This window comes from Sander lucioperca, chromosome 3 (genome assembly GCF_008315115.2).
Source record: "Sander lucioperca isolate FBNREF2018 chromosome 3, SLUC_FBN_1.2, whole genome shotgun sequence".
Taxonomy (NCBI): Eukaryota; Metazoa; Chordata; class Actinopteri; order Perciformes; family Percidae; genus Sander; species Sander lucioperca.
Genome location: NC_050175.1, coordinates 1,973,547 through 1,998,635, shown reverse-complemented (window position 1 = coordinate 1,998,635; position 25,089 = coordinate 1,973,547). Strand labels below are relative to the sequence as shown.

Genomic DNA, 25,089 nt, shown 5'->3' with positions numbered 1-25,089 from the left:
CGGACAGTATTAATTACAGTGATGATTGTGAAGCTCAGGAGTCACTGTTGGCAGATAATGTTATTAACATGCTGCTGTGATTTGGTGTGACGCTTGCTGCAGAATGCCGAATTGCTGCTGTGATTACTTTCCATCCTAAGATAATTGTTTAATAGTACAAAAGGTCGTCTTGGGTTAAGTTGTTTTTCTTCCTTTTTTGGTCAAAGTTAAGCTCAAAATCAATTTCCATATACTGTACAATAAATATGATGGTTGGCTACTGACTTAGGACACATTTAGTAAAACAGTCCTACAAAAAATAGAATATGTGGTATCTAAAAAAAGCTGGAGTAAGTACAACAAAAATGTAATGGAAATAATGAAATCGGGAGTACAAATGGAATACTACAAAGAACAAAAAAAAACTACAAATGAATTGATAGGTTTGAGTAAACAGTTAATAAATAGCCAATAGAGTATATCTTGCAATATACTGTTAAACCTAATACACACTCCTACCTGATCATGTAAATACATTTAAACATTCAATCAATTTAATTCCAAGTGTCAATGTCAGTTGTTTTATAATAACACTGGGAATACATTGCAATATCTACAATAACTATTATATGGATTTTGTTGTCCTAATCACTTCCTTCCTTGGTGATTTGTGCTGCCATTTAGTTGTTATCTGATGGATATTTAAGCCCCTTTGAGTTTTTCTTTTAATCTCTTAGTCAGTGAAAGTACTCCTGCAGCGTATCAGGTCACACATCCATCATCGCAAACCAGCCATCCATCCATTCATTCACGGATCCATCTATCCAACCAACCATCTATGCGCCAGCTATCCTTCCCAGCTCTTTTCTGTGCTTAAGGGCACTACTTTAAAATACCATCAGCTCTGAAATCATCATTAGGACAACCTCTTACTGTAGCTGCATTCGCCCTCACACGGCTCCTCTGGGTTACAACACAATCACATTCATTTAATCATAATAAGCTCTTCTCCCAACTCCATTTACCAGCTCCAACATCTGTGTGCCTTCAGCTGTGAGCATTGCGTTGCATTTTAAGTATCGAGAAGAGAAGAAAAAATCATCTCAAGTCTTACTAATTACCTCCTAGTTCCATAGCGCGCTCATTGCACATTTCCTTTGAAAGTCCAACACAATCTCTGCGTGTCAGCTTGACACGGCAGATGAATCTTCTGGATGTTTTTTAAGGAAACATGAGATTTGTCATTTGCCAAAAGGCTGCTACTTCCTGGGCATTCATACGGAACGTCCTCTAGTTTGTTTGTACACTTCATCAAATTTAGTTGCTGAGTGCGAGGTCTCTGTTTGATTGCCTTTACTCGTCCTTCATCTATAACCTTCTCCGGGGTCCTGGATTGGGCCGCACCAGTTATTTGTAAATTATTACTATGCCGCCGTTGCTTGGTTCTGTGTGAAAAAACAAAGCCGGCACAGCAGACCTTCATTGCGACGCTGTTGTGGAGTTTCTGTGTGAAAGTGACTGTAGCGTCACTTTAAGAGCAGCTGATGCCACCGGCTCCTAAGAGACCTAAGAGTCCACCATTGACACCTAAAGTAAAGTGTACTCTTTAAACAAAGAGCTTTGAATAACTGTTGTTAAACTCAGAGAGCCCAAGACATTGCCTTGAAGAAGTGCACCATTCATGGTTAATATGTCTTAGTACAACTTCAAGGTTCTTTATCCTCTCAATATTGGATCTACACTATGGTTCTAGGTTAGGGTTATGGGTTAGGTGTGCCATATTGACCCCCTGGACCTCCTCAGTGTTACCCCTTGTTATGAGTGTCTTGTAGAAGTCAATAACTGTGTGTAGCGTAGAGCGTTTACTGCACAGTCATATCACAAGACTGCATGCCTTGCTTCACGAATCGATATTTGTACACATAGCCTGGAGGTCAACAAGACCATTAGAGACAGTTTTCTACAACACCTATATGCTGACTGTGAATCAAAAGCACACTCCATTAACCTCCAGAATGTCCAACTTTTGTCTTAGAAGTGTTTCAGAAAAACAAACGGAGTGCATCATTTCACTTCCATTCCTCTGTCATTTAATGCTGTAATCAGTCTTTAACTCTTTCTTCTCTTTGAACAAGTGATTAGATGAAAGTGGAACTAAAGCCGTGACTTCAAAAATAGTCTTGAAACGTTTATCAAAATAAGTGGACTTTGGATTTTGAATTCCTATTTAGTTATGACAGCGACATTTTGTCATGTTGAATCGATTTACTCCTGAGCACACTGTGTTTCAAAAACTTTTTATTTTCTCACATTTATGTAAATGGTCTGCTGAGCAAACACTTATTTTTCAGCTCCATCTTGCTTCACATTAAGACATTTACACACATTTATGCCTCAGAGCCGCCCAGTTCAACCCCAGTCTCCTACTAATCCCACCAGGGGTTGAGTTCCCTGCTCAATTGCATCTCAGTATATCTCAAGGTTGTAATCTGAGGAGAGAACACTTTTGTGTTGTTTTCCCCGGATCCTCCAGTCACATTTCTGCTTCTCAATAACTTGTCCGAGGGCATTTAAGGTGTTGGCTGAATCTCAAAGACAGACACATCCTTTACCTCCTAATTTTTCAAACTCCTACCCTGTCAGCTCCCTCTCCCAGATTACACCAGTCTGATCCACCACCACCACCCTGGAAGCCAATCGAAGCGGTTGGTGTTATCCTTCAGTGATAAAATAGTAATTCAGGTAAATATAAATTGAAGAGGTGTTTCGAGTAAGGTTCCCTTTCTCTACATCTTGAACACACACAGTATTTATTGACAGCCCCAGAGTGAATTTCTGTGGTGGGTTTGCAGTAGTTTTCCCTCTCGTTCAACCTTAAACTCATTTGCTGGGGTTCCGCTGCAAGCTAATGGCCAAATGAACACTGACTTATACTCCACCTGGTCTCATTAGACATGACATGTTTAGCATTGTACACAACATTAACTCAATATCTATGCTGAGACCAGCCGCCCCCGTTGTGTAAAAGCTCTGAGCCGAGCCTAGCTGGGTGGGCTGAAAGTGAGGTGAAGGAGTTGGCGAGGGGCTGTATACCAATCTGTCCCCCTGTGGAGCTTTAGAAAGATTAAACAAAATTAATTAAGTTCCTGTTAGTCTAAATGACTTAACTGAGGTCCACCCAGCCCATTGCATGCAAGGCTAAAGCTCATCAGATGCATACTAATGATTAAACCGCTGCTGCTGTGGCGAGGGCATTAAAACTGGCTGACTCTCTGCTTCCCAAATGATTGCAAGCTATCACCTTGGGTTTTTGTCACAAGGCCATGGCAATTAGCTTGGAACATGGAGGAAAAGGAAAAAAGGCTGAACACATAATAAAAATAAAATAATTGCCCCAGTAATTATCCTCATCTTTCTCACTCAATGTCACATCGAGAAGCTGGCAATGCTCTGCGGGGAGTGAGGAATGAGTCTGGGGCTTTTTTGTTGTTGCTGTGTAAACTGGATTAGTGCTCTGCCTGTCCCACCGTAGCAGGGGAGTGATTGGATTAACGGCGTGGAGAGCACAGCAGCATGGCAAGGGGATAGATTACTGGCCCACTTGGGCTCTTCGATGGGCGCTCTGTGGCCTGCAGAGAGCCCTGGGAGGCCCCAGACATCTTAAAGGGCCCCGATAACCATCTAGACACACTCTCTCTCCCTGCTCTAACCACATTGCTATCTCTGCTCTCCCAGCTCAAACAGCAGCAAACACAAGTTCCATTTTAGAGGCTATGATGTCCATTAGGTTTCTACCTGCTGCGCTGCTGCCAAGTGGAGATAAAGTGGCATCTACTCTTTCCGCAGCATGCCAGCGGGTGGTGAAAGTTTCTGAAGATTTTCAAAACACACACACACACACACACACACACACAATTGCTTTCATGCAATTTCACATTCACATTTTTAGTATTTAGCTCTCCACACTGGGTTGTGCAATTCAATGTGTGGATGAGCTCCTTAGTGTTGCTGACTTTGTAACTGCACTCTGTGATGCCGGTAAATTAGACGATAATGCATGGGAGTGCCTTCTACATGGGTTCAATTTGGTGATAAATGAATAACAAGACTAAGAGTCTACAGACATGCTGGTAGCTCTGTGAGGCTAAATTTAGGCACAGCAATGCTTGTGCTAAATGCTAACATCAGTGTTCTAAAATGACAATGCTGAAAATGTTACACTTTGGTTTTTGTATGGATTACAACATGTAACGTGTTCATTGGTGAGCTTTGGGGGTTACCTTTGAACAGAGCCAGGCTTGCTGTTTTCCTCTGCTTCTGCTTGATGCTAAGCTAAGGTAACCAGCTGCTGGCAGTAGCTTTATATTTACTCTACATGCATCATCTAAGTCTTGCCAAGAGAGTGACTGAGCATATTTACCAAAATGTTGAACTTGCTCAAAAGAACTGTATTTCTTACGCTCTCTAAAGGCAGACTTCCTCTAAAGTCAACAGTAGCGCCTTCTTCATTTCTTAGATGTATTACTCAATAAGAGAGTGATCATGTCGGGAGGCAGGAATGCTAGGCTAAGAAAAAAAAGAAAGGCCCAAGGAGAGAGGCAAAAAGAGTTTTTTTCATCCCTTCATGCAGAAGTAATACATATGGCCTGTGTACTCATTAGAACCAAGCTGCACTCAGTTTTGAGGAGCTTGTGCTTGTTAAATAATGCAGCAGAGGAATGGCTGTTTGATCCTTGAAACAGAAGAAACCTGGGGAGCATTTTTCTTCAAAGCAAAGCAGTACAGGTAAGTGGAGGCTTCCTGGCAAAGTCACAAAGAACACTGAGTCCTTGAAATGGAGTCATTCAATTATAACATTGTTACTGTGTTTGAGTGTCATTAGTCTGATCCACAAATATTTATTTCCGGGCCAAATGTTAAGATTGTATTGCTGTTGCCTTCTATTATCTTACTAAGGTTAGCTGGACACAGGCTTTTGTCTCAAAACCACCCTCCTTTACATTTAGACAATCATCACTCATGGAAATAAGAACCATGAACAAACTCATGCCATTGCTAAATGAAAACACGCAGGATGCAAGCAAACATTTGCACAAAAGTCTAAAGATTTTTTTAATATTCTCAAGCAAAAAAGTAGAAACTGGAAGCCTCTACATATTATCCTCGTTGTATCCTCTGACAGTGAACTATAAGTCATGATATAGCTGTAATGAGCTGTTTTGAAGCCATTTATCTCCTTGTCTGGAACATTTTCAGAAAGTCAAACTGAAAAACCTTTGTAGTGCTTTTTTATGTCACCAGAAATTGAATTTAACACAAATTACAAAAATGCAATTACTGTATAAAATCAGTGAGCAGCTTTATTGGACCCCTGATTCAACATAACCAATGACTATTGTACAAATACTACTGGGTATTATAAGAAAAATGACAGACATAAATTAGTAGAGATGCACCAAGCAATCTTCTTGGCTGATTTTTTTAGACCATATTTGACATCATACACAAACATTTTTGTAACTTTTCTTTAATAATTTCATATTAGAACATTGAGTATTAAATAACTTTTAGATTGTCTCCAAAACTGCAACAGGTTACAAGACTTTCTGTCACTCAAACAAATCTTACAATAATAAGTGCTACCTAAAAGTAAATTGCAATATATCCCACTTTACCTAATGGTCTGAATAAGTCGCTAGATTTGCCACTAGTCGCTTTTTAGAAATAAAGTTGCTAATAGGGTCTGAAAAGTCTGAGACAAATGTCGGTTACTGTCTGATGTGAACCATCGCGAGGTGCACGTGTGTAAATTTGACTGGCACAGAATGGGCTATAGCTGAGGCTGGTCACCGGTCATGGCCCATCAATCAGTCCATCTCTACAAATTAGCTGTCAAGGGCCATCATGTTTACTGCAATGCATATTGTACTAGTAACTCTGCTCTGTATTAAAGAAGACATGCAATACTGTAGAAAGAAAGCTGCCATTACACTGTGAGAAAGTAAAACATCTATTAATGATATTTGAGAAGACATGGGCTCCTCCATCTGTCCCCTAGATGCTGTTCCTGAAACATTTCTGGTAAAAAAAAAAACAATATTTCACTCAGTCTTCCTACTTTAATGCATAGGCATCTTTACTGTCATTTATACCTTTCTAAACATGCATAATTCAGTGCTTCACTCTCTGAACTCAGGAAAACATTACCTGACATATCGTGAGGCAATGGTATAAAACACCTACATAGCAGATGCCAGTGCTGCCGGTGGCCGGTGCAGGATCTGCAGGTGTCTCTTTTGAAACAACACAAAAGCGCATTCAGAGCAGGCGGAGCAGGAGGATATGACAGATGGGTGTGATTTAGGACAATATTCATCTCTTTCTTTAGGTTGTTCCCTCCTGCTGCAAAGTGTCTCGGGAGTCCCAGAGGGCAACAAGCATCAATGCGACTAGTCAGCGATGGGAGGATTGTGTACTTGGCAGGGCGCTGCTATTTATAATCACTCAACACAGGGAAAGTGTCCAATACGGTTAGGAGCTCTTATCTCTGGGCTCTGTCAATATTCCTCTGTGTAGGCGGGCAGTGATGCTATCACAACGCACCAAACAGCAGCGTGAAGCTGGGCAAGGCAAGGCCACACACACACACACACACACACACACACACACACACACCCACACACCACCTTAAATTTAAACTGACACTTTTTTAACAAACCATTTCTCTGGTTTCTGACTAATCCAGCATACATATTTGCAAGAACTATTCCTCACTGCAGTGTGTGCATCTGTGTGTGTTGATTCATTAAATTATTCAATAAATTATTCAAACGTCTAAACCTGAACCAATGCAAATTCTTTGGATTTATTTTTTATTTTTACTATGTATCTTGCTGCATATTCCCCTTTTATCACACTGCGGTCCTTTTCTCTGCTAACTCCGTTGTTAGCCAGTGCAGAGAAAGTGTAGATACATGTGGAGTAACCAGCTGCTTCTTTTCACCCGTCAGTCTTATGTGCTCGGAGGTCCAGCCCGCACTACACAGACACCCTGAGCTACCAGCACGAGTCTTTAGTGTAGTGTCAAGGACATGGTCCCTCACTGGCTTCCTACTTATGAATATGACTGAGTCGGGCAGCTCAGTACCCCACAACACCCTGACACTCCCTTATTAATATACTGTATCTTTCACTCACAGTCACTTACATAATCTAAAAGTATAGACATACATATGAATAAGAATAGAGTACAAAACCCAACTAACACAGCTTCTTATTTCCCTGTTAGTTCTTATATCTGTTGAAACCTCTTGCAGCTACTCTTTGTCTGTCTTTTGACTGAACAGTTGACTCACAGCACTTACAGTATACTAGGCTTATAAGTGTTCAGACAAAAACAATCTGCTGAACCAATTAATCTTTAAACTGAGCAGTGAGTGCCTGCTAAATGAGCTGTGACTCGGTCTTTACAGACAATTAGATGAAATGTTCTTTGCGCCAAAACAAGGAAACACAGTTTTGTCCTGTATTTGTCCAGAGGGGCCCAGTACGCCCACAGTTGACATCATTTGGTGATCTTAGCAAAATTAAATAAATACATAACAACAAATTTACCTGACCTGCTAATATACGTGTTATTTGGCTGTTCTCTCTATTTTATTTACCAATTTAAACCATTTTTACTGGTATGACAAATATTAAATGATGTACAGTATATTGCCATAGCAAATGTTTTGTAATGAAAACATTAAAAACTTAATTAGATTGAATTAGACACTCATGAAAGGAGGGAGAAATATGCCAATATAGCCCAAGAAACTCCTACTCAAACCTAAATATATGTCTCGTAGACTAACTTTCTCCTGGCAGAAGTAAAACATTTTTTAGAGGGTTTTGTTTGTATGTGCATCTCAGGCTACTACAGTGAGCCCAAACATGAATTCATAAGCCTCCGTGGAATAATAATTATTCAGATGAAACACACACAAAATCCCTGTGTGCATACTCCTATTATTGGAACAGGGAGACTTGATGCTGCACAAACCTACATGCAAGATGAATAGCATAAGATCATAGTAGTAACCACAGCTACCATAAAACTGGCCTACATGAAGCCGCCAGTGTCTAAACATTCAATTATCCTCCTCCACAAAGAGCTTATTAGTGTTCAAGACTGTGAGTAGAGTATTTATATGGCATTGATGCTAAACCCACAATAAGGTTGGACTATTACATTTCAGGAGTGGGGCTGGAAAATAAATATATGCCATTAAGCTATGTCACAGAGCACAAGGAAAGTCTGTGATATTCTGTAATTTAAATTGTTTCACATGAGCACAAAATTTAATTCGGTTGAGAAACTGGTCTTAGATTAAGAAAATGTTGGAATTTACGTATGTTTGAGTTGTTAAGTTTTATGTTATTTGGTCTTAAAAGCCTCCCTCCCACTGCTCTGCTGTGATCAGAGATCTTTAAACAGAAATATGAATGACCATTTTTAATAAAGTCAGAGTACGGATTTGTTATATTCCTGTCCTCATTGACCACCTAAAACTTGTCTATCCACAGGGCCAAAACACACACACACACACACACACACACACACACACACACACACACACTTTTGCCATAATTCTTTAACAACCCAAACAAAATATTCAGATTTTAATAATATACACACCACACAGATGGTGTGCATGGAGGAGCAATGTACCAAACACTAAAGACATCTCACTCAAATTTCCTTACAAATCATTTTATGTGTGCAGAGCTGCTCACCCAGCAGGCAAGTACTTCATAACTGCTGGCGTTGCCCCCAGCACGGTCCGAACTGGCCCAGCTGCCACGCTGGGAAAACAAAATCAGACGCACCTAAAGTCATTTCACAAGACCAGGCTGTTCAAGGGATCCAGATATGTAGCAGCCATCATTCCATAATTTCCACTTATTTATTCAGCAAAATGCTAAAATCTTCAGCCCAGCAGTAGCCGCCTGGTTTGCAGTGTTCAGAGTTGCTAATAGTGTTAAACAGTAGAGAGGACATGAATTGGAAGCTATATAAACAAGCCTCCAAGCATCAGGCTGGAGGCTCCTACCACACTTCTGAACCTCTTCGTCCTCACAGGAATGTATGAGGGCTGGTGTGGGAGAGCTGTTAACTCGCCGTAGAAAAGGAAACAAAAACGTATAAACAAAAAAACAACCCAAAAAAGAGCAGCAGTCTTGACCCCTTAGAAATATATTTTTAGTTAGCAGGCCCAAAGGATTTATTTAGGGTTGATTTGGACTCAATTACAAACAAAGTAAAAGTATTGTGAACATCCATAACTAAAATTTCCTTTTTTTGGTTCAGGTGGAGTCTAGTAAGGCGTATGCCTTACTGCATGTGCCTTGTGTTAAAATGTACAGGAAGGGACATAGTAGGGATGTAACGAGACCCGGTACTTCGGTAACAAGTCTGTACCAAAATTCTCAAAACGTGATGGCACTCTACAGTACCGTACATACCGGGGGATACAATTCTTCCGGACCTGACGAGGGCAGTATACGCCTAAGTGTTGTAGTCTGCCGCTAATTGCTGGAGATGAAAAAGAACGACCACCAGCACAGAAAAACAGAGCACCTCATCTCCGCTGCCGTGCAGAACGGCTTGACTGCAGACAGAAAGTAAAGTCTGTTTCTCTCTGCTGTTGTCTGTCACAACGTTAGCTGCGATAGCTGACATTAGCTAACTTTAGCGCTTGTTTTAGCCGACTTCTATAACGTCAGTAAAGTTAACTTTAACCTGCACGGTTTTATATGAAAAAACTACGGTGGCCGACAGGGGCAGACGCCCTGCAACTTAAGAAAACACACGCAAATAGACAAAACACAAGTAAATTAAGAAAACAACTTCATTAATTTGACAACACATGTGCAGCATTCAGCAAACGCACTGCAAATACCACAACACAACCAAATACATAAACGCACTGCAAATAAAAAACGATGCAAAAAGAAAAGCACGCAAACCCCGAAAAAAGAAGCGATGCAAAAAGAAAAACAACTTCATTAATTTGACAACACATGCGCAGCATTCAGCAAACGCACTGCAAATATCACAACACAACCAAATACATAAACGCACTGCAAAGACACACAACACAACCAAATACATAAACGCGCTGCAAATATGAAACGATGCAAAAAGAAAAGCACACAAACCCAGAAAACAAATGCAACAAAAAAACGCTGCATCCAGATTACACAACGGAAGTTCTCCAGGCCTCTAGAGGGAGCAGCTAGGGGAACAGCTGGATTTTCAACCCCACGGGGAGAGAGGGAGGGAGAGAGAGAGAGAGAGAGAGAGAGAGAGACTGTAAATATTAAATCTATGTTTGAGATATGTTTTCTCTGGTTTGGTGGGTGTGTCTCGGCTCAGGTCCCAGCTGATACTCAATCAGCAGAGACGTCTGTAAACTCGTGGTGATAAAACATTAAAACTGCATCAGCGTTTAACGTTGACGTTTGTTTAAGCCATATTACATGAGAGGGTTTCATTTCGAGGTCCGAAATGACTGAAGTGTAGGCCTCCTCAAGTGTAATATTGTGATTATACAACAACGGTTACCAACAAAATAAGTGATCAATCTGTATTCATATTGTGGAGCAATTCACTCTTGAAATACAAAAACCAGACAGGATGTATAGTCCCTCCCTGTTTAGTAAACCAGCCAATTTACCGTGGGATTTATCAAACTGAATAAATCCCGCCCGCACATATAAACACAAAACTGCTTTGCTAACTCCAACGTGTTGTAACTAAGACATCTGCTGAAAAGGTTATTGTATCATCAGTATGATTGCCGTACTGTTTAGTTCACAAACATCCAACACACCAAAGTACAAACACAGAGCGGACCAGACGTGAGCTTTTATTTTGAAAAGCCGAAGCTCGGGGACAGCACCAGCCGGGAGGGCATGAGACGGGAGCATACACTGTATATTAATAATATATTATGTTATTAATAATAATAATAAAAATAATAATATGAATTTCATATCGGTTAATAACAGTCGAAAATCCAGCTGTTCCCCTAGCTGCTCCCTCTAGAGGTCTGGAGAACTTCCGTTGTGTAATCTGGATGCAGCGTTTTTTTGTTGCATTTGTTTTCTGGGTTTGTGTGCTTTTCTTTTTGCATCGTTTCATATTTGCAGTGCGTTTATGTATTTGGTTGTGTTGTGATATTTGCAGTGCGTTTGCTGAATACCGCGCATGTGTTGTCAAATTAATGAAGTTGTTTTTCTTTTTGCATCGCTTCTTTTTTCGCGGTTTGTGTGCTTTTCTTTTTGCATTGTTTTTTATTTGCAGTGCGTTTATGTATTTGGTTGTGTTGTGATATTTGCAGTGCGTTTGCTGAATGCTGCACATGTGTTGTCAAATTAATGAAGTTGTTGAAACAAAAAAAACTGAAAAAAGAGTGACATGAGACTGCCCCCCCCTCCCCTCAAATGTATAAATAAAGGAATTAACGCTCAATTATTTTTCTTTTATTTATTTATTTTTTTACACACCGTGGTATTGACTTTGGTATGGAGTATTGTGTACTTTTGGTGGTATCGGTACTGACTACTATATTCATGGTATCGTGACATCCCCAGGGCATAGTGACATTTTTTCCATTTGAACATAGGTGGAACATAGTTTCTATGGAAAACATATTTTAAGTGTGGCAAAAATGAACATTTCTTTCATCTTTATCACTTTGGGGGTCTGACCTCTGAAACGTCTCTAGCCCCCCAGTATTTTGATGGAAAAGACAGGCATAAATTAGAATGGTGGTGAAGTCTTACCCTGTAGTAGTCACTGCTGTAAATGTCCCTGGACATGCCGAAGTCTCCAATCTTAACCAACAGGCCATTGCCCACCAGACAATTACGGGTTGCAAGATCTCTGTGGACAAAGTGCTGTGAGCCCAGGTAGACCATGCCCGAGGCAATCTGAGTGGCGATGTGCAGCATCTGGGAAAGGCCCAGCTCTCCGTTAGACTGCAGTGGCTGGCCATCTACCAGGATCATGGCGTCTGGGCCGTGGGCTCTGGGTTACAAAAAAAAAACAACACACATTGATTTGATTTGAAGAACTAATATTGATGATGGAGTCCTCTCTTCTCTGTTTTTAAAGTGAGACTAGCGGCCACTGTGGCCAGAAGTGGAAATTGCAGGCTAACTAAATGTTCTGAAACAGTCACAAGTAGTGAAGAGTCCTAGCGTTACTGAACTGACTCAGCAATGTCCGTCATGAAGCAATATCTATCTAGAGTGGGCTAACATTAGCCACAATACACCTGTGGTTATAGACCAAATAAGTCTGCATCAGCCTGTATTGACTTGTGGTATGTTTTATTGCTTAGGAATTAAACATTTAATTTCTCATGGAATATTAATATAATATATTTGTGTCATGTCTTCCTTTATTTTATTACATAATCTCACTTTAACAACTGGAAGTGGGAACCTTTAGAGCCTTTTCAGCACGACAGACTGTGACATCACTGCCCCTTTAAGAAGTAACCCAAAGCTCCTTAGAGTCCTAATAAACCCTTGTCCTGGCAGTGTTGGTGCTTCTTTGTATTTTTTGAGAATAATTAACATAACAAAGACAGACTGCAAGAAATATTAACACACTAACTATACCCTGCAAGTACCCAGGCAGCTTTATTTGCAATGATAAACTGTTAAGTGTCAGTTTCTATTATTTTTGGGGCTGAGTCTTTGGTGGTTTGGAGCAGTTTTTGCCACAATTTTGCATATCCCAGCCTGTCAGGAATTTTAACCAAGGCTCAGGAATTTCATCAAGGTACTCTAAGTTGTACATTTACCAGAGCATTTGTGGGTGACAATGAACAACTCATTTCCTGTGAGAAGGTCCTTCTCGTCACTGTGACTACAGCTGGAATTTCTCCCACTCTCTCTCTCAGGCTGTCTTTCTTTTACCATCTCGGTGTGGAATAATTCAGCCTTACTGTAGAGGGATTAGTAGTACTCTTCCTTAGTGTGTCTTTCTACCTCTCTTTTACTTCAGAGAAATCTACTATTGGCTGAATGAGTGCAGGTCGCCCTCTTCCTTTATCTGAAGGTTGAGCTGGACGCGCACATCAGATACTCTATTCATTCCTACCGATTCCCCACACATTTCATTTGTTAAATGTGACCAACAGGACAAATAGACCAGAAATCAGCTGCGTCTTGCACCTTGCATGAAAGAATTTCATCATTCGCGACATTGCCTTTCATTTCAGGAATGATTTCCCAACAGAAAGTCTTCACGCACTCTTGAATCACATACACACTCAACTGTAACATGTCATCTTTTCAACTATTGCACAAACTTCAAAAACAAGATAGACCACACACACACATACACACACACACACACACACACACACAGCTGCTGTCAATGCACTTGAAACAACACACTTCTGTCCCAGACTCCTCTTGTACGCACTGACATCAACTCCAGTGAAGCTTCCCATTACCAAAGGGCTTGCTGTACAGGCATCATGTCGCCTTTGTTGAAGCTTATCAGAGGTCACTTCCCTCGGTACAGACTGACATTACAGAACAAAAGCTAAAGCACTCATGTTTGCTAACCCAGAAAGCTGTGAAGTTGGCTGGATATTGCATCGTATCAAGTTTTACACTTACTTACTGTTAATACGTTGGTGGACAATTCTTTCTACAAGTCACACCAGTACCTTGAGTGAATATGCCACCCACACACACACACACACACACACACCAATTAGGCTTTCACCCACTATAGTTTGCTACTGTCTGTTCATATGATGAATTTCTAATTTGCTCCACCAGCATACCCTGATACATTACGGTTAAATTGACTTAACCTTCAGTGAAGAACTGACCTGAGGAATTTGTTGAGGTCTCCATGCTTCATGTATTCGAACACCATGATGAGAGGATCTCCGTCTACACACACTCCGTAGAATTTAACGATATGGTCATGCTGCAGATTGGTCAGCAGCTCTGCCTCCCTCTGGAAGTCCTTTCTTGCCGACAGGTTGGGATCTTTCAGTGTCTGAAAGGGAAAATACAAAAGTAATCTTAACGCATGGAAATGGATGGTGGCCTGTCACAGTCCAAGTTTGGCGAAATCAACCAATGTATCCATTGTAGTCCTTAGCTCATTACAGTCCATTGTGTCAGTCATTTGTCTAATGGTAAATTCCAGTGATTGATGATGGAAGCCAGGTATAAAACTATATATACTGTAACTCCAGATAAATGTTGTACGTTATCATTATAATTATACTGGTACATAAATTGCTTGTTCATTCTTTGAAGCAAAACATATGAGGGCAACTTCCTGAACATGAAATTGAAAATGTTTGACTACAAATTGATACATTTTAATCATGGTGAGGTTTAAGACCAAAACCATGTCCCCTGTAGAGAAGGCATATAATAAACCCTGTCCTTGGTTTAGCCTAGACGTCCGGCCCTTCCAGGAACACACCTTAAATTTGTCCACATCCTGTGTCTGGCCCCAAACGTGTGCAACATTGTAAGTTTTACCCTGTGCTCTTCATCTTTTGCCTACCTTTCTCTATAATTCAATTAGTTAACTCCTCTTTGGTTTGAATCGTCCATTCAGTACACCCAAATTGTCCTTCAATTTGGAGCCATGCTAAAGGCGTGGACGTATGGTTGACAATGTCTGTAGTTCGTCAGTCCTTCACTTTGGTCCACACTGAAATATCACAACAACTATTGGATGGATTGTCACAAAATTATGTACAGACATTCATGGTCCACAGTGGATTATTCCCACTGACTTAATCACCCCACTTTTCCTCTAGCACCACAATGGGGCTGGCAGATTTGTTTTTGAGTGAGATGGCTCATCAACTGCTAATTGATTTAGCATGAAATTTGGCATAGATATTCAAGGTCCCCAGTAAGTTCTAACAATTTTATGGCTGTAGACGTCTCATGTTGTTGGCCTCACCATCGTCTATTAATTCCTGATGATGGACATTTCGTCAGGCATTAACCCTTCCATAGTTTTCTACAAGATATTTAGATAAAGATGAGAGGCCCTATGTGAGGGCTTAACACCACAATATACAAGGTTGGACGTCATACAGTATCTTTGGAACTCTTTCTTTATACCCAATCATCTGTTCCCTTTTGTTACTGCTTCCAGCTCATGTTGTCGATGCGCTTGTTTGCCCACCTCCTCCTTTTATCCTACCAGCACAAGCTTGACTCCATGGGAATAGAGAAGATAGCAGGGGGAAAACAGTTGCCGTTGGATTTTTGGGTTCGTCAGTCAATGGTAAACACAAGATTGGGCCTACACAAAATTCTGTTAAATATAAAATAAAATATATATATATATATATATATATATATATATATATATATATATATATATATATATATATATATATATATAGGAAATATATATATATATATATAGTATATATAAAGCTTTGAAAATGTGAAGTAGTCTGTCCTGATTGAACAGCATTTAATCTGTTATTTAGTAATACAGTGTACAGTAGGTGGATATGCATTATATCCACCTAATAACCCTGTACATAGTTTTTAGGCAGCTGGCTGAAACAACTTTACACAAAACAAATTGATCTGATTGGTTCACGGATCAAGCAGGGAGTGCCTTGAACTCCTTTGAAGTGGAGTACACAACAAATCTTGTAATATGTCAATTGAAGGTGCCAGTATCAGATAAAAGGAAAACAAATCAAATAACAGTAATAGCATGCTTTATTGCAGCCTCTGTTGGAGAAAAAAGACTCTTGACACATCATCCGTAACAAGAAAACACAGCAAGTTGCCTCTCTTGATCTCCTTGGCCTGGAGTCCTGCTTTCTCAGCGTGCTGCTGACGTTATTACAGATGGAAAGACCTTGGGATGGAAATACATTTATTCATATGTGCTGTTCTTGCAGTGAAGTGCTGGAGGTGGTTGAGATGTACGGCAGAGTAGGTAAAATGGCCATAAAACTCTATTACCAAATCAAACCGCACTCTTAAGGAAATGTTTTGTGTCTGGGCATCCCTCCAAAACAATACTGACTACAATAAATTGAGGCAACGCGCTGCAATGAATTTTCCCTTTGTTGACCTTTAAGTGTATTCAGAGAGCCTCTTTCTGCTTTATCACATACAGGAACATGTCCAGATGAAAATGCACATTGCATTGTGTTGCGTTATTGTGCAAATAAAGAAGTCATTGTAAAGGAGGCTTATTATAAATGTATTCTGTAATGCTAAGAAAAGGAAGTGACAGCCAGACTCTCCATCATCTTCATCTTAACTCCTCCACTAACTTTTCCTGTCTGGAATGTGATCGCCTCTTTTATTATTTTCCACAAAACACTCACTGTCAAGGTCAGGGCGGTTTTCTGACTGAATTTTCTTTTTCTAGGTTTGCTGAGTCTGCAACCTCATACTCAGTATCACCCTGCTTCACATTCATACAGTGGATGCATATTCACACTGGGAGCTGGCAAGCACAACCTAATGTTGAGCACTTTGAAAGCATTGAGAGCCACCACGCATGTGCAATGGTTCTCAACGCTTTAAGCTCTTCAAAACAAAGCATCATGTTCACTGGAGTATTAACTTTGTTTGACAGTAATTGCAGGTCTCTTGGCTGATAGTTAAACAGGTTTTGAATGGGTACAAAGACAGGTAAAGACTGGGGAACCCAACCCCCGGTAGGAGAGCCCTTAGCCACCAAACCAACCACTTTATTTATTTTTGTCTACATTGTGTCTCAAGTTAAAGATGCCAAATCTCCCTACTAACAATATTCATTCTTGATTTTCGTATTAGTAAATGTCTGTAATGCCAACCTTGATCAGTGACAACTATTGTGTAACATGGTAGTGATTCAACCTACTGTACACCATGTTAATGGGAGCTAATGGCCTTTTTCCATTACATGGTACCAGCTCGGCTCTACTCTACTCTACTCGGCTCGACTTGACTTGACTGTGCGGTGCCCCGTCCTCCTTGTTCCATTGCAGATTTAGTACCTCCTCATGCCTGAGGTGAGCGTGGCTGGTCGTCATAGCGATGCCGCAGGAAACTGCCGTGACCTAACGCGACACACACACACACAGAACGTGGAAGGTGTGTGTTGTTTTTGACTCTCAGCATGTGGCTGTTTGCCAGAAGACACATTTAGTTTCTAAAGAAGCTGGAGGCAGCAAAAAAAACACCGCTGGCTAAACTATTTAAAAATGGCGGGTTTGTTCAGGACACCCCCGTCTGTCTCTAGCAATGATGACGCAGTGATTAGTGAAGATTCTCTCTGACCAATCAGTAGTCTGCAGGTTTTCACCTCACCTTTTGGTATCGCCTCAGCTTGCTTGGAACCTCAATGGAGGTGATACTAAATAAAGTACCTGTTGGCAGATACCAGGGACTTTTTTTTGTAATGGAAAACCAAAAAAGGCGAGTAGAGTCGAGGCGAGTCGAGCAGGTACCATGTGATGGAAAAACACCATTAGAGAGAACAATGGTAGGGATTTTCTGCGATCCCCCGCTGAACCTTTTTTTCCTCCCAAACTGTCATTTTCAGTAATAGTTAATAGAAAATATGCTTAATCACATTCTTGCTGGGAGTTAGAAAAGAAGATTGATGCAACTCTAATATGTGTCCATTAACTATACAGCAACAATCAGGAGACAGTAAGCTTAGCCTAGCTTATGTGCCACACTCCAGTCTCCCTATGTAACACTAAGTAGTTTACTCCATAGTGAGCAGCAAATTGGGATTTTGGACTCATACTAATTCTCATAATTTTGCGTCATCAGTAACAGGAGTAGAGTTGCAGAGTTGCTTGTGCCAGAAGGCTTGCTAACTAGTAGTCTCGCATTGCCAGACCTTCCTCCACAGCACTGCAGAGGAAGGTCTGGCTAGTCCACACAACATTCCTGGATAGGAGAAAAACGTGGTCTAGCATTTCTTTAAACCAATCACAATTATCTTGGGCGGTGCTAAGCGCCAGACGCAGCAACGGTGCCTCTGCAAAATAGCCTCATGAATGAACTTGTTTTGGTGGAACATGTGAACGTAGGGAGGCGAGCTCTGGAATTAAAATGGCTGTCGAGTGTGTAATGAGAATTCTACTGGTGGTCAGTTGGCTCGGAGGGTGTTTCTCAAATCAACCGAAGTTTAGGATGCCAATACAAAGAAAGTGGGAGGTGAGGGACATGCCACCACTGGTGGCACTGGAACAATCCCGTAAATGAAACGTTGTCTATATAGACTAGCTATCTAGTGACTATTGGTAGGACTAGTGGAACCAGCAGATGTATAGGGTGATGGTTGTTGGACTGTGGAGTAGGCAATGACATTCACATTAAACTGCTTATCAAGCAAGTTGGGCCAGCCACTGTAACCTAAGCAGATACAGACACAAGGCCGGGTTATGCCACTGAGTGTCTTCTCTTTGCTTGGGTAAGAGTAGGATTTAAAGGCAGCTTAAAGGTAAGTTAGCTCAGAGCTAGAGAATGGTGTCAGAGGGCTCACTAGATTTATGATGGCACAGCCCACTGCAGGACCTAGTGATAGGTCAAAGTGTGATTCAACATGCCTACTGGGCTTACGTAGGAAGGCTCACCTAACTTTTGGCCCAACTGCACGTGTGCTTTTCAAATCTATAAAAAGAGACGCACTGCATTGCATTGTGGGGTTGCTAGCAGTAAGTAGTGTACATGAACACTACTTGTTTTGTTCCATTGTGGAATTATTGAAAGCACTATATTGAAGATAAGGATAGATGTTCCCCCTGTTTCCAGTCGTAGCTTCATCATATTTTCATATGGATATAAGTGGTGATCTTCTTCATCTTTTCTTATCCAACTCTCACAAGAAAGGGAATTGAGAAAATGTATTACCCAAAATGTCAAATGATTCCTTTTGTGCTTTCACAACACACACACACACACACACACAGAGAACACATACCTTGACAGCTACCAGCATCTTGTCCTTGGTGGGGCTGAGGTTGTAGCACTCTGCCAGGAAGACTTTTCCGAATGCTCCTTCACCCAACTCCCTCTTCAGGATGATGTCTCTCCGCTTTATATGCTGGACAACTAAACCACAGGCAGGAAGGTATTAAACTTAAGTCAATTATTATAGGACTACAAAACATGCTAGATATTAGAAAAATATATTTAGAGGGATAATTTCACCCCACATGAATGTCATCATCTCTAAAGCAGGAGAATTGACACATGCAAAAGAGAAAAAAGAGAGGCAAAAAGGAGACCGAGAGATTATGAAGCAGTGAAAGACAAGAGAAGCAGAGAGAAAGAGAGAGAGAGAGTACTGGCCTCTGTATGTGCTGTACTGTGGGTGCAGCTACTTTGTACTATTTTAAATTCTAGTCAAGATCTCAAGTTTCTAAAGACGCAGTATTAAATATATCATGCAAAATAACAAGAAAGGGATTAGAAAATGATGCACAACACATCTTACATTTTCTTTTTGATGTAATCGTGAATCCATAAAATAACATCTTGAATATTTGAATATTTCTCTCAATACAAGTGTGATACAGCTTCAGTGAAGCAGTTACCGAATATGTGACATTGTCAAACTGCAAAAAAAAAAAAAATGTTTATTTGACTTTGAAGCTACTTAAAAGAGAATATTGGGAACATTAGGGTTCAAGTGGTTTTAAATCTCCAAAGTGAGATGACACTGGACCTGCAGAGCTGCAAATCACTTATCTGGATTCCTTGTTTTTTTTCCTGTTGGCATTGAAACAATACAGGGGGACTTTTTCTAATGAGAACAAAATTGTAAAATGTCTACTTCTGAAAAATCTCTGTGAGGTAAAATAAACAACTAGCTAAGCTCTCTCTCTCTCTATATGTCATATTCTATTCTTTCCTAATAACTCTCTCTAACAGGATCATTTTAGAGTTACAGGATATATATATATATATATATATATATATATATATATATATGCATTTAAGACATTGTGACCTTCAATCTTTATTTTTATTAACTGCAGTCTTTGTGATCATAGAACTGAAGCGTCCTGTCCTATTGATTAGCCTAACAAAACTTGCAAGTTGACCACAGTCATGAGAGTAAGAGGCAGGATAAGTGAGAAAGACAGATAGAGGAAGAAAGAGAAATAGTAAGACAGAAATATGGAGCCTGGTATGTTTCAGGGGTAAAACTTTAACCCTGATATCTGCCAAATATGAAAGAGTTGAAAAAGTGTAGGATTCGCTGGCTCCTGATAGAACTGCTTTTTATGCCTTACTCTGAATAAAACATGACAGCTTGTAGGTTAACCATTAAAATTCAACTGCTTTTATAATAGTGTACACATAAACACACTTATATATTTATACATACAGTATAGCATAGTCTGGGTGAATACTTGATTATGATTGGCTGCAGGGTGTACATTAAAAAGTGATACAGGAGACCTAAGTAGTTCCAGTGAAACTGTCTGTTTACTGTTCCAAATGAATGCGCTACATAAAATAAAATAAAAATCTGAATATATTATTTGCAACACTAAATGAAGTCCTTCAGTGCCTCTTCCTCTGAACACTACAGGATGTTAGTAAGTTACACCGCCGGATCTGAACTTACTTCACATTTAGAGATCATCTCAAATCCCATTCATTCACTGTTCAACTCGCTACTTCAGACTGCAGCCGACAGTACACATGGTGTATCATTTGTTGACAATGACATGGCTTGATAGCTAGCCTCTCTTGTTGTTATACATACTGTCAAATTATATTTACTGATTGTCAACCGTGCACAAGATTATTCACTTTGAATCTTGCTAGCATCACATTAGCTTTCTGGCTAAACTCTGGCTCATAGCTGAGCCAAAGGGGTGATTTAAGCGGACTAGAAATAACTCCCGTTGCCAGGTCGTATCCAAGGTCTGTTTTATTTACTGGAGAAGTGGACAACGTTTCCATTGCATAAGAACCTTAAGGGATGGGAATGATTGTTCCAGGTATTAGTCTGAACCTTACCAGGGAAACAGAGTTATTATTTAAAATAACTGGATTTTAATTGCAAAATGCATGAAAATATAAATTAATGGTCATAAAAATGTTCTTTGGCAAGTGACCATGGTATATGCCCTTTAAGGTGTCCATAATCAGGAATTAATGGCCTACCGGTTGTCCATTAATTCCTGATAATGGACATCTGGTCAGGCATTAACCCTTCCATAGTTTCCAGATAAGACATCTAGGTAAAGATGTGAGTGCTTGTACACTGTAGTAGTTATCTCTCTGCCTAAAGATATGAATGAAATGAAACAAGCTTGTTTAATGCTCTGCAACAGGAGAAAGAAAACAGGTGAAAGCACTAAACAAAGTTATTAAATCAAATCATGATTCAGAAATTAAATTAAATGTGAACCTTTGGAAATTCTAATGGTTGCAAGCAATCGGTGTCCATATTTGTTTAACCATAATTAATTATACAGTACATGAAGGGGAATGCCACCATTTAAAAAGTCATGTTATTTTTCATGTCCCAGGACAGAATAGTCAGTGTTTGTGTAATGCTTTCTCTTTATCTGATCTATACCATAATGAGCTTAAGATTTCACTGCAATGTAAAACAGAATGTGGCGCCATTGTACAACTTTGACCTACAAGGCCTACAGAGTAGATGTTCTAGGGGTCTTTTTTTAGTAACCACACAAATTGTAGTATGAATTGCTGCTGGCCTTGGAAGTAACTTTGGGTAGGGTTTCTACTGTAGGTCGTAGTCTAAGCTAGTTAGCCAGGCATGCTAACATTCACAGCTTACACAGACAAACACACCGTCCTTAAACTTTTGCTGCCGTTTTTGGTTTTGGAGAGGGTAAAAAACACTATCCAAACTCTTTACACACACATATATATATATATATATATATATGATACAGCCCCATGCACAGCGCTTGACAAGCTGCACTGCCAGTTATGCAATTGCTAAGCAATAATTGGACAACTGCTGTTTGGGGGAAATGGTTTAAGTCAATGTACTAAATACAGTATACAGTAAGTACAGCAGACTATATCTTAGGTGTAATTGGGTACCACACCATGATGTTTCAGTTCATTTATTTGAAACCTGTGATCCCGTTATACAACTTATATAGGATTTTTTTAGTAACCACACAAATTGTAGTATGAATTGCTGCTGGCCTTGGAAGTAACTTTGGGTAGGGTTTCTACTGTAGGTCGTAGTCTAAGCTAGTTAGCCAGGCATGCTAACATTCACAGCTTACACAGACAAACACACCGTTTAATCCATTCCTTAAACTTTTGCTGCCGTTTTTGGTTTTGGAGAGGGTAAAAAACACTATCCAAACTCTTTACACACATATATATATATATATATATATATACATATATATATATATATATATATATATATATATATACATATATATATATATATATATATATATATATATATATATATATATATATATATGATACAGCCCCATGCACAGCGCTTGACAAGCTGCACTGCCAGTTATGCAATTACTAAGCAATAATTGGACAACTGCTGTTTGGGGGAAATGGTTTAAGTCAATGTACTAAATACAGTATACAGTAAGTACAGCAGACTATATCTTAGGTGTAATTGGGTACCACACCATGATGTTTCAGTTCATTTATTTGAAACCTGTGATCCCGTTATACAACTTATATAGGATTTGCTGCTAGAGATAATAAATGGGAGGCAGCGGCTCCATTTATTTCTTGCAGAGTTTGCTGTAGCTTTACTTAAAAGGAGTTCACCATGTGGCGTAATCTCTAGAATGTTTCCTTATTCATAGACACCGATTACTAGTTCAGTCGGACCATTCCTCTGGGTTTTTTCTTCTTTTATGTCATTTCTCCAGAGTCACCATCTGGTCTTCTGTTGAGAAGGCGATTGATATAAAAATGTCACCTGCTCCTGGTGTTTCCGTCAGACAGTATCTTACACCCTTTCTGAAATCAGTGTTAAATATGAAGACATGTCCCAGTTTTAAAGTAGATCACAATGCAAGTGTCTGCAGAAACTGGCAGCCAGTTTGCCGGGTGAGAGCCCCACCAGGGGCACTCACATCACTGCTGTCAAAGCTTCATCCTCTGAAAATCTGCTTTCCATGAGCTGAAAAAAACATGTTGATACACATTCATTTTAATTCAAAATGTGACTGGATTTTGAAAGCCAAATGTCTTCACACTTTCTCAGGTGATAAAGAAACAGAGATATTTTTCACAAGTCTCAAGAGTTTCCAGACTTAACATCTATCGCCCACTGAATCCTATCTCTACTTCTCCACTAATGTACTTTCTTTAAGACATATGAATAATCTTTTACTTTAATTCTCTTCCGTGCACTCCTCCATCGTTCATGATCGTTCAAGGATCACTGTTGGCCTTATTATCACTTGCCTGTCATGCTGATGATCCAGGTATTGAAGCTTATACTATTGTTGCACCCAACATTAAGCTTTTCTGGATGAGATAGTTGTTGAAATGCCAAAAAATGTGAAGGTTTTCATCTATCAGCAGGTGGAGGCTCAGAAACTGTTTTAACCCCACAATGCCAGAATATAATATGATTTTTCTAACTTTTACTTAGAAGTTAGTATTTGAGTGTTTTCTTGACTTTTACTTTTCCTTTGCAGTGAGGTGAGGTGATTTTATAGAATGATTTCTTTTTATCTCACAGCATCTGTTTTAATCATATCTTATCACTTTTATTACAATATCTACACTTTTATATTTGTCATTATGCAAAATAACTCAACTGAAGCACACTCATTGGAACACTTACTTCACTATTTGAACAATTCACTCTTCTGTCTGACATGTTTGCCTACTATCCACATAGTCTGTCCTCACTGGGTGCTAGATTAATTTATTCTGCACTTTTACTCCATGAAATGTAAAAAAAAAAAATAGAAGTTACAAACTGTGATCTGTTATTACCGTTCAGTCAGAAAACCAAAATGTGCCTTAACTGTAGTGTCAAAATGTGTCAAGAATGAACTGCAACTGAGTAGAATAACTGATGAGAACTCAACTTATAGCTTGACAAGCTATGTGGACTCTTCATCTGGTAACAGAACACCAGTGTCCCTTTTCATCTGTTTAAAAACATGTAATCTTGTATTGAAGAAAAACTGTGTAAAACTGCTTTTACACATAAAAGGTGGCTGACAAGTGTTAGAGAGTGCTAACAGTGTGATTACTGTACATCAGAATTAAAGAAAATAAGTTCTCCTGGATAATGAAAATGAAAATCACTTTTCACTCATGCATCAAATGCAATAAGATAAATATTCCGCATCAATAACCTCCCTAGTTGTACCACCATTTCTGCAGTGGAGCTGCCCCCTCTGACACATTCAATTAGCCAATGCAAATTAAGAAGTGTTTCAGTCTCATAACATTAGTTTGAGACTGAAACATAGCTTGACAAGCTATGTGGACTCTTCATCCGGTAGCAGAACACCAGTGTCACTTTTCATCTCTAACAACTTAGCAACTTTGTCACCAGATTTGGAAACTTTTCAAACCCATGTAAATACTTACATGGAGACTCTATTAAGCAGGCTGATACATTGACATACATTGCCTCCAATAATATAATACATTACAGGGACATATTGTTATACTGTAAGAGTAAGACTGATGTTGACATAAAAATGAACCCATCCATCAGTACATGGTGATTGCGCTGAGAGGTTTACTTATAGACCAATTCGGGTAGAGGAGGGACGTAAACAAGCTGCCGTTACTGCGCTGGCATCTCACTGTTATTTATGATAATTTACTGTTTAGCTGTTTTTGCCAAGAAATATGACTGGGAGATACTGTGAAACCTGTCACATGTTGAAAAATATAGTCACTGAAATGCTGTTGAAATCTACTTTATAATTTAAAACACTGTAGCTAGACGGGTTTGAATAGATCTTCTCTCCTGCAAATCACCAAACACCAATTACTGGTCGTGCTGTCGTCAGTTAAGGAAAAAAACCTCTGATCCCAGAAATTAACTTTAATTCATCTCCTGCACTC

At 39.6% G+C, this 25,089-nt stretch overlaps 1 protein-coding gene across 5 annotated transcripts in view; it reads right to left on the bottom strand.

Moving 5' to 3' along the window:
- ntrk3b (neurotrophic tyrosine kinase, receptor, type 3b) overlaps positions 1-25,089 on the bottom strand; it is a 227,127-nt gene that overhangs the window by 8,292 nt on the left and 193,746 nt on the right. For 3 of the 5 annotated variants that reach the window (XM_031309582.2, XM_031309581.2, XM_031309586.2), the window contains 4 exons: positions 18,986-19,116; positions 13,884-14,056; positions 11,812-12,055; positions 8,758-8,826 (listed from right to left, as the gene is read on the bottom strand). In XM_031309582.2, the coding sequence (XP_031165442.1) occupies positions 8,758-8,826; positions 11,812-12,055; positions 13,884-14,056; positions 18,986-19,116 (617 nt within the window). The remainder of the gene's footprint in view (positions 1-8,757; positions 8,827-11,811; positions 12,056-13,883; positions 14,057-18,985; positions 19,117-25,089) is intronic. The other 2 variants (XM_031309589.2, XM_031309590.2) reach the window with 1 other exon arrangement.